The sequence below is a fragment of the Hipposideros armiger genome, unplaced genomic scaffold (assembly GCF_001890085.2).
Source record: "Hipposideros armiger isolate ML-2016 unplaced genomic scaffold, ASM189008v1 scaffold_288, whole genome shotgun sequence".
In the NCBI taxonomy this organism is placed as follows: domain Eukaryota; kingdom Metazoa; phylum Chordata; class Mammalia; order Chiroptera; family Hipposideridae; genus Hipposideros; species Hipposideros armiger.
The window spans coordinates 1,728,192-1,739,160 of record NW_017731638.1 but is presented as its reverse complement, the minus strand read 5'-3'; the positions used below and the strand labels follow the sequence as shown (position 1 = coordinate 1,739,160).

The window sequence follows — 10,969 nt, the reverse complement described above, 5'->3', positions numbered from 1 at the left end:
TTGCTTCACTGGCCCAAGTTGGCACCATCATTGCGCTCTTCCCTGGTGAGGCAGATCAGTCGCTGGCTTCTGGACGGCCACTCACTGCGGCTGCTGGCTACACACGGTAGCCCATGGCAACCCACTGCCACAAGGGCTGCAGCCTACGCCATCGCCGGCAACTCATGGGCAGCCCAGGTCCAGGTTGAGCTGTTGTTCAGCATCTTAGCTGTGGGGGGCAGTGTCACTGGTCCTCATATGTGGGATCCGAACCCGGGGTCCTCTGGCGTCCCAAACCAGTTCTTAACCATTGCGCCACTCGGCCGGCCCTATTAGTCTTTTTTAATGAATGAATTAAGCTCTTTTTCTTTTCTATGAAAGAATTTGTATTATGCTTGGAATGATATGTTCTTTAAATATTTGGAAAATCTGAGAAATTATCTAGATCTGGTGTTTTCTTTGTGGGAAAAATTTTAACAGATTCTATTTGTTTAATGTTAAAGACATTTGATTTTTATTTCTTCTTGAACAAGTTAAATTTTTGTAAACATTTGCTCATTTCACCTAAGTTTTCAAATGTATTGACATGAGGTTGTTGGTATTATTCTATTATTTTTTGTTTAATTCTTATTGCATTTTTAAGTATGCCTCCTCTTTTATTTTTAATATTACTTGTATGTATATGTGCCTTCTTTCTTTTCTCCCTTGATAAATTTTGTCAATGGTTTGTCATTTCATTAGTCCTTTCAAAGAAACAACTTTTGACTTGATAAATCTTCTTACTTTTGTTTTCAATTCCATTATTCTGAGGCTCATACTTTATTATTTCCTCTCTTTTAATTTCTTTAGATATTTTTCTATCATTCCTTTTCTAATTTTTAAAGAAGAATGCCTAGCTTATTTTTTCAGTCTGTCTTTTTTCTTAAATAAGCATTTAAAATCTATACATCTTCTTCCAAGTACCACTTTAGATGTATCTAAAAGTTCTGGGGGAATTTTTGCTATCATTCAATTCTAAGTATTTTCTGATAGTAATTTTTTACTCATGGATTATTTAGAAATGTGATTTTCAATTTCCAAATACATGAGTTTTTTGTTATATTTCCAAAACTGAATTCTAATTTAATTGTTTTAAAATCAGAAAATATGGTATAAGAAGCCCAGTTTTAAAATTTGTTAAAACTGATCAGTTTTGATGTACTCTATTTGTGCATGAAAAAAATGGGAATTCTCCAGGTGTTGATGTATTCATTAAACCAATATTGATAATTATATTGTTCATATCATATATGCTTATTGATTTGCTTTTTTGATCTAACAGTATTAAAAGAAATGGTTTAACGGCTCCCACCATTTTGATGGATTTGTTCATTCTCTTTGCATAATAGTGCTATAAATCTTTGCTTTATATGTTTCAAAGCCATATTATTAACTAAATACAAGTTTAGAATTATTACATTTTCCTAGTAAATACAATTCTTGCGATATGTAATGATCCTCTTTCTCTCTAGCAATGGTTTTTGCCCTAATGTCTATTTATATGATAATAATATAGCCTTATCAGTTTATTTTGCTATTTGCTTGTGCATCTTTTTAAACCTTCCTATGTCCCTATATCTTACGTATGTTCTTAAAAAGTAACTTTTCCAAAATTTGTTGTTTTTACAAACAAACAAACTCATAGATACGGACAATAGTATGCTAGTTACCAGAGGGGTAGAGGGGTGAGGGGAAAATGAAGGGGGTAAAGGGAGTAAAACATATGGTGACAGAAGGAGACTAGACTTGAGTGGTGAGCATCCAATACAATATACAGAATGTATTATAGAAATGTATGCCTAAAAATTAGATTTTATTAACTTATGTTACCCCTATAAATCTAATTTAAAAAATTTGGTTTTTAATTCTATCACCCTTCCTCTGACATTATTATATTTTAATTCTACCTTGATATTTTTTAACCCCCACAAATTCAACATTGTTACTTTAGTTTATAAATCAATGTTTATTTAGATTTTCCACATTTTCACATTTTCTATATCACTTCTTATAGTTCAGGTCTTATTTCTGGAATCATTTTCTTTCTACCAGAAGTAGTACACTCAAGAATTTTCCTAGTAAGCATCCAGGTATTAAATTCTATTTTTTTCTTAGTACTTTGAAGATATTAAACTATACTAAACTGTCTTCTGCTAACTGTTATTGTTATTGAGACAGCAGCTGTCATTCTAAATGCCATTCTGTATGCTTTGTTTGCTTTTATGATCTTTTTTAATTCAGCGTTCTTAAGTTTGACTATGATATCTAGTCATGTTTTATATTTTTACAACTTTATTGAGGTACAATTGACTAAAATAAGCTGCCCATATTTAGAGTGTACAATTTTGATGTTGTTGGACGTATGCATTTCAGGAAAAGGCAAGATCAAAGAGTGGAAGCTAGCCTGAAGGATAATTAACAGACTTTCAGAACCTAGTGTCGTAGGCTCAACAGCTGAGTGGTAGAAGGGCAGACACCCTTCTTCTGACATTACTCACTACTATTACCTTCAACAAAGACAGAACTTGTAGGATTTTTAGAATTAGAAGTTTTAGATATTTTAATTCCATCCATCATAAAAATATAATTTTTACTTATTTTATCTACTTAAAAGAAGGCCTTGGCAGAGATAACTTTTAAAAATATATTCCCATAATTTCCTGTTACTGTCCAGCACGAGCTCTCTGGCCAGCCATTGTCTCTGGGACATCCCCAATCATGCCATACTTGTTTCTAACTCCCAACCCTTGCTTGTATTCTTCTCTCTGAAGTGCTCCTTCCCTTTGTTCTCTGCCGTGCTAAATCTGGGTCCGACCCCAACTCTCCCACAGGGACTTCATTTGTCATTCTAGCTCACATCTCTTCCTCTGAGCTCTGCTACATGACATAACGAATTGAATAATCAGGTAATCTGTTACACTTGTAGTATTGCTTAACAGCTTTGTGTATTTATATGACTTGTCTCCCTAGTCACTAGATGTTACTTAAGGACAGAGATTCCAGGTCTGGAAGTTAACATTTTCATTGTATCCTCCACAGCACTTAGAACATGAAATAGTTCCCATAGCATATTTAACTCTTGTTTAATTGAATTTAGTAAAAATTATCCATTGGATAAATGCATTTGAGAGTCAATTAAATGCCACCTCTTTAACACCACAGTTTAGTTAAAGGAACTATAGAGCTGATGGGAGTTTAGCCTTTTCTGACCTGCTACTGCATGACTAACAATAACTTTCACAAAAAGATGTATGTTTCCTACCTCTTAGAAGGACCCTACATAGGCCTCTCCATATTACCAATGAAACCTTTGTTAAAACTTGGGAAGTTGTAGAAGAGGATGATTAAACATGGAAAATTTTAGATGTAGGTCACATTGATAAGGCAAAGGCAAACATGGAATCCGAAATTTCAAGGAATTCAGTTTTAGTGACACTTTTCCCATGCTACCCTGAATACATTCCCATTCTTTCTCTTAATCTACTGTAAATCTAATGTATGTTAGCTCCAGATAGCAGGAATTTATGCAATGTGAAAGGCCAAAATTAGTACATTAGTCCCAATGTCATAGAACTCCAAGAGAACGGGTTGTGCGGGAAGTTAAGTAAAAGAATATAGTAGGTAGCAACCCGACTATGTTGAACTAGGACAGATATCTAGTTGTTGCTATCGGAAAATACAAGCTGTGTTAGCAATTATTCTCATTTTTCAAAAAAAGATTTTTAAGGTTAACTCATAACTTTAAAATGATGACAATTTTTACTCCCTTTTATTCTTTTCCCCTATCTCATTCTCTTCTACTTCACATATAAGAATTCTAACATACAGCTTTTTGATTATGTATGTATTGTGTGTACTGTTTTGTGCATATTTTACTTTATGTAAATGTTATTGCATTAGACATCTCATTTTTCTTCTAAACATAACTATGTTTTTAAGATTCATCCATTTGCTTTCTTGTATATTTTGTTTATTGCTTCTAAGTACCGCATGTTTATCAAGCTATACCTTCACCATCTTTTGTTTATCCACTCTCCCAATGATGGAAATCTCCAATTCCTTGCCCCCAAATAACACTGCATTTTTAAAAACACTGTGCAGGCCAAGAAATACATGTGGGTAGGTTGAATTTAGCCTTCACACTGCCACTTTGTTTATAACCTCTAATCTCAATTTGTTTAAAACCTCTAAGGCAAACCTCTTGCTCAATACCTGGAATTTCTTATCTCCTAGCTCCAAAAAAACAGAAAAAAGGGAAGAAAAGTTTTACAGAGTTCTGTCAGCCATCCAAGCATGAGAGATAACATTACATGCAACCAACATGACATTTTTAAGAGAAAATTTTTAAATTACTAAGTCAATAATGAAAGCAAGCCTACGTATCCCCCCAAAATATTGATGGATGGCAGGTATTGACTGCATTTTCTTGCATTCTCACTCTCCAATCCACTAGGTTATTTTACCCCAGCAAAGAAAAAACAAGTGTTGACACAATGGAGCTCCACCTTTATGAGTCACAGACATGCCTTTTCCAATCTTAAATTATCCCACAGAGAAACTTCCTGTTTAGGAAGAAGCTGAGGTGAGAAGCGAAGTCAAGAAAGCACACCTAGAAATGGAAGTTATATCTTTGAACGAAAGCAAGCTTGTTTTAGAAAGACACTAAAAATCTGGTATTAAGTTGCTTTGGTTCAGAAGCCTTGCTCTTCCACATGTAATGGATTTCCTACTACTGTTTTGGTTTTGTTTCCTTGAGTTGGGTATCAGTCATCTCCACCAGAACATTTCAGAGGCAAGCCTGGATGAGGGGCAAGGGAAGGAAGAAAGGAGGAAAAGCCGTTTTTTGAGAACCTATGAGAACACAGCAAGAGTCTCCAAGTGTAAACAGGAATGACAACACTGATTAAGGAACCCCTTTGAGGTCTAAAAAAGGTCCCAATTATCAGAAGATAAACTGAATCAAACATACTTCCATTCTTCACCAAAACCTTGGGCATGCGTTGGCGATTCATCAGGAGTGGGAAGGGATCTCGCCCATCATTCCGTTCATGGACCTCTCGAATGTCTACTGTATCATCCATAAGATAGTAATGAATGATGTAGTTCCGACATTCACCAAACATGCTGTCTGTATCATCCCAGATTGCGTAGAATCGAAGAACCTTTGAGAAACCCAATGCAGTGACTTCAGTAAGAGTTCTACAAGTACAGAGTTTAACTTAGTTACTTTGGCATTTATATATTATACAATAATGAAAAGATTAGCTAGAAAGACTATGAAGCAATCTCAGATGGTTAAAAAAAAGATTCACCAAAGATACAAAAACATCTGAAATTATATACCAGATGTCAACAGCTGGAAAATATTAAATAATAGGCTTATAAGTTTGTGTTGAGAAAGAAGAATTCACTTTGATCCAAAATATTAGTCACTGAAAGAAAAGCTGAATTAAAAGAGCAATGGATCCTTTATACAGTGGTTTATATGAGTTAATAAAGGTGTTATATATTGAATGGCTTATATATAATTAGTATGGGAATAATTTTCATTTATTAACCAGCCTTTTTTTAGTTCCATCAACACATTAACTTCTAGTAACAGTATCAACAACACAATCTTTAAATGCAAAATAATAACAGAAATATGACTGATATAAAGAATGTCCTTAAAAGACTATGACAGTGCTAGGTAAAATTTTCCGAGCTAAAAGAAATTACATGTCTGAGAGAAAAAATATAACAGCAAATAAGCACTGAAGGTGATCCCTCTGTTTTCTTTTTCCCTTTAGTAAACAAAAGAGACGACTGAAATCTGCTTCCATACACCAGCCTACAAGGGGGAGGATAAGAAGGCGGGGACAGAGCTGGAAAATTCCCAGAACATTCTGTACTCATACATTAACATACAATTTAACAAGGAAGCATCTGCAACGGGATTTCTGTGAAATTATTATTTTAACATTAGAAACCTACATATAGGCAATAACTTTGAAATTTCCCAATAAGTCATTTAAGGTTTCCCAAAGGATTCTACGAGATGAACTCATATTTGGGAAAGAAGCAGTCAGCTGGAAATGTAAAGTCGGAAGCAGATGTAGCTCAGGAATTGCTTTAAGATATTAAAGTTTGGTGGAAGTCACAAGACTTAATTTCACAATCTTCTTTGGGTCTCTAATATAAAACAGGCATTCCTACCCCTTGAACTGCAGATAAAACCAGAAAAATAGCATTATCCAAATGGTTACATTATAGATGTAGTGTTTCAACACACAAATCTACCAAAATCGCTTGCTAATAAACATTGTCACATTTGGAAAGCAGTAAACCTACCAAGGTGCCTAGGTCACTTACTTGTTTGTCAAAGGTGAGAAACTGCTTGAGTTGATCAAAGTCCGATGGGGTGACATACTTACGAAGAGGCTGTTTCCGGAGTTCAGTGTAAGGATCGAGAGCCATCTTCTCAGGAGGATTTAATTCAATTCCTTGACTTTCCAAAAATACCTGAGTAGTTCAAAATCAGTAATGATCATTTTTCTTGAAGCTTCGTCAAGTATTAACTGATGGAGTGAAAATAAGTGTAATAATTTCTATGCCACTGCCTAGGTTAACTATCAGTTTGCAGCTTGAGCACGTCTTAGCAGTGCTGAGCCTCCAATTGAAACAACTCTATAATGCAGATAATAACTGATAATTACCTTAAGTGCTCTATATTACAAAAGTGATAGGCAATATGATAAGCTCTAAAGATGAGTTCCGGTCAATCAAATTTAGTTAGGTGCCCAAGCACAGAGTACGTCCCAGGACTGCTTACATACACACATCTGAAATCTAACCACTGTTTCAAACAAGATGTGACTCCTATCAGGTTTAGGGGTGAGCTGCACGATGGCAAAAGTCAGCTGAAATCAAATTCCTAACTTTCCAGCTCACTTAAAACAAGTATATGTTTAAGTCTCCCCCACAAAAAAAGTAAAGAAAGTGTACCCACAGGTTATTTTGGACCAGAAAAAGATTTCAGCAAAGCAGGAAAGACAAATCAGCCATTCAAATCTCACCAGAAAAAGTTAAGGAAAGCATCTGAACTTGGCATGATCATAAATTTCATTTTGCTGATTATTAATAAATACAATATTTTAAGAATCACTATATCTGTTAACACAACTTGACATTTCTTCTTAACACCATCACAATGAACTGTCACTTTGTTGATAATCAGAAAAAAACAATTTCATGGCATCTGTTTACATTCTGGAAATTAACCTGAAATCTGGGCTGCTTTGGGGAATTGTGTGGTTTGCTTTTGGAGAATTCAATAGAAAATATACAGAACTCAGGGCCAAAATATTTGCCTTCTAGTATTACTGCTAACTAGCTTGTAATCTTAGTATTTAAAGTTTTACTAGGCAGTCTCCAATATCCTTTCAATATTAAAATATTACGATCTTAACATTCATTAAAACTACTGAGCTGGAGATAATGACTATAAATAAAGTTCTTTCCCTTGAGATGATGTATTATTGTAGCAGGATTATTAATTGAGGCATTAAATGGGTATTTTACTCTTTTCTGTTGCTTTCAACAGATAACCAGGCCCTTTGTTAACCTTACCTTAGGGATTTGGGCAGGAATGTAGAAGTTTCCTGAGGTTGACTGTTCTTCCTGTCTTTTAGATAAAGCCTAAACTCTTTGAAAAGATTATTCTAAAGTGTCCCAGAAAGAGGGGAGAGCAGGGAATGTCTTTGACAGCAAGAAGGGAGAAAGGGGGAAATCTTCCCAAAATGGAAAACAGACACAGGTTGGTGGGTCTCAGGAGAGCATGACTACATGTGCTCTGTGCACATGTGCAGTCAGTCAGGGCCATTCAGTCTCAGGCATTCAGAGTCCCAGTGTCTCATCTAGCACCAAAGCATCAGGGAGGCAGGTGCACTTGTCATTGGACAACCTATGGACCCTGCCTGTATGACTCCTTTAGGTCTGGGAGTGCTTCCTAGTTCCCTGAGGTCTCTGCTCATGTGTCGTCTTATCTGTGAGGCCTTCCCTGACCAGCTTTTATATGCAGCAACCCCCTCTAATGCCCATCACCTTTACTCTGCTTTAGCTCCTTCTATAGCTCTTATCAACATCTGACATGTTATATATTTGTTTGCTTATTATTTGTCTCCGCCAACCGGAATACAATAACCTCCATAAGGACAATTCTTTATACTTGGCACCTAGAACAGTGCCTGGCACATAGCAGGCACTCAATAAGTATTTGCTAAATAAATTACTGAATTAAAAACATAAATGAGTAAATTCATAGGCGCTCAGTGCATGGTAAAAATTAATCACATCTGGCATTAGGTAACATGAGATTAAAGGCATAAAATAATTCATAAACTATCCTTGTTTCTAGAAAAAATTTTTAATTAAGAAAAATTTGAAGTCGATCACCTATCAACTCCATTTTGTGCTAAAGAAGGGTCGGTCTCCCTCTCTCTGTCAGCTATAAGAAAAGTTGTCAAAAATCCATACTTATGAAATAGAAACAGTAGAGGATTTTCATCAATATAAAAAATATTTTCCTTTAAAAACTTCAATATTGCCACAGGGATAGAAAAGACAGTTTGGAGAATATAATCAATAATGTTGTAAATATTTTTTAGGGGGCCAGATGGGCTCATGTCTTGTTAGGGAGACCACTTCATGGACGGTGTAAAGGCCTGACCGATGCACTGTATTTCTGAAGCTGCTGTTGAATAATGTTATATGCCAACTATAATTTTATATATATATATATATATATATATATATATATATGATCATGGACGTGGAGTACAGTATGAGGAGTGGAGTCAAAGGAATTGTAATAGATATGTATGATATTGGGGGTAGGGGGCGGTGGATTGGGGGGGGTTGTCACTTTCTGAGGGGTGAACAAGTATAACTATTGCATTGTTTTGTACACCTGAAACTAATAAAAAAATGGTTTTGTTTCAGGAATTCTTTAGATACTAAGTTTTCCTAGAATACAGCAAGTATGATTTACAGAGAAAATATAAATTGCACAAAAAATTTTCGGCTCATATCTGCGAATAGGGGTAGTGAACACTGTTTTTGTAAATTCAAACTTCAGATAAGTTGTCCAATGCCTCTTTTGTATTTCCCTCCCATCAAGGGCGCTGTCTCCCCTACTCTCTTTTTGAACTGGCGTGTGAACTGATTTCTTATTAAATGGTTCAGCTATGATGGGAGTTTAATTTCATTTGAATGGATATGTATGACTATCATTGTGAAAAAATGTCACTACATAATGTTGGCGCGTGTCAGCACATACACAAATACCAAATTAACCTATATAACAGTCCATACAGAACACATTATCTGTATCCTCCTCTTACCCTAATAAATGAAATGTATCCTCCCATAAATTAGAATGACGCCTCAGACACCAAACTTCCAAAAATATGTACTATACCTGTGTGAATCGGTCGCATTCAACAATGCGGAAAGTTTTGCCATAAATTGTAATGTTGATTCCTCGATTTAGATCTTTCCAATGGTAATGGTCTCCCTGGTCATTCTTGGCTAGCCGCTGGCGTTTGATTAACTTGCCTTGAGGGATCCCAGAGTTTTCCACAATGGGCTCTATCACAGACATGCTGTCATCCTCTAGGTAGTAGTAAATGTTCACTTGACGGATCCTATAATGCTCCTCAGTTGACATAGGAACATCTTCTTGGAAATAGGCATCAAATTTCAGTACCTGTAACACATAAGGGAAGGAGAAATGACATTGTATTAGTTTCTTATCCAAAAAATATCAAGTACCCTCCGGTAAACAGAATCACTCGGGGAGATTTGAACATTCATCACTCCTGTCTTCTAAATCAAAGGTTGCCAAACTATGGTCCCTGGTACAAACCTACCTCTGCCATCTGCTTTTATATACAAGCTAAGAATGGGTTTTTTACGTATTTAAATGATTTTTAAAAATCAAGAGAATAAAATTTCACAACACATGGAAATTACATGAAAATAAAATTTCAGTATCCACAAATAATTATGTAAATAATTAATACTTATTTGCTAATGGCTGCTTTCCTATTATAAGAGCAGAGTTGTGAGTAGTTGTGATAGAGACCATATGGGCTGCTGCTGTGGTCTGAATTGTGTCTTCCTACCCCATTCATATGTTGAAGCCCTAACCTTTAGTGACTGTATTTGGAGAAAGGGTCTTTACAAGGTAATTAACCTTAAATGAGTTCCTAAGGGTGGAGCCCTAATCCAATAGAACTGGTGGCTTTGTAAGAAGAGAGCTAGCATGTGTGTGTGTGTGTGTGTGTGTGTGTGTGTGTGTGTGTGTGTCTCTCTCTCACCACCCACTGAGGAAAGGCCATGTGAGGATGCAGCAAGAAGGCAGCTGTTTGTAAGCCAGGAAGAGAGCCCTCACCAGAAACCAAACTATCAGGAACCTTGATCTTGGTCTTCTGGCCTCCAGAATTGTGAGAAAATAAATGTCTATTGTTTAAGCCACTAGTCTGTGGTATTTTATTAGGGTAGCTCAAGCAAACTAAGACAGCTGCAAAGCCCAAAATACTTTGTATTTATCCATCATGATATATGTGCTCCAATATTCATTGCAGCTTTATTTACGGTGGCCAAGACATGGAAACAACCAAAGTGTCCTTCGATAGATGACTGGATAAAGAAGATGTGGTATATATACACAATGGAATACTACCCTGCCATAAGAAAAGATGAAATAGTGCCATTCGTGACAACATGGATTGATCTTGAGATTATCATGCTAAGCAAAATAAATCAGAAAAAGTTGAAACCATATGGTTTCACTGATATGTGGGATATAAAACTGAAAGCAACAAAGGAACAAGACAAATAAAAAAACAAAAATTCACAGACACAAACGATAGTTCAGTGGTTACCAGAGGGTAAGGGGGATGGGATATAT

The 10,969-nt window shown here is 35.8% G+C and overlaps 1 protein-coding gene across 5 annotated transcripts in view; it reads right to left on the bottom strand.

Moving 5' to 3' along the window:
* Window positions 1-10,969, bottom strand: part of EFHC1 (EF-hand domain containing 1) — a 72,136-nt gene that overhangs the window by 42,116 nt on the left and 19,051 nt on the right. For all 5 annotated transcript variants that reach the window (XM_019658737.1, XM_019658738.1, XM_019658740.1 and 2 more), the window contains 3 exons: window positions 9,476-9,763; window positions 6,370-6,519; window positions 4,988-5,180 (listed from right to left, as the gene is read on the bottom strand). In XM_019658737.1, coding sequence (XP_019514282.1) covers window positions 4,988-5,180; window positions 6,370-6,519; window positions 9,476-9,763 — 631 coding nt within the window. The remainder of the gene's footprint in view (window positions 1-4,987; window positions 5,181-6,369; window positions 6,520-9,475; window positions 9,764-10,969) is intronic.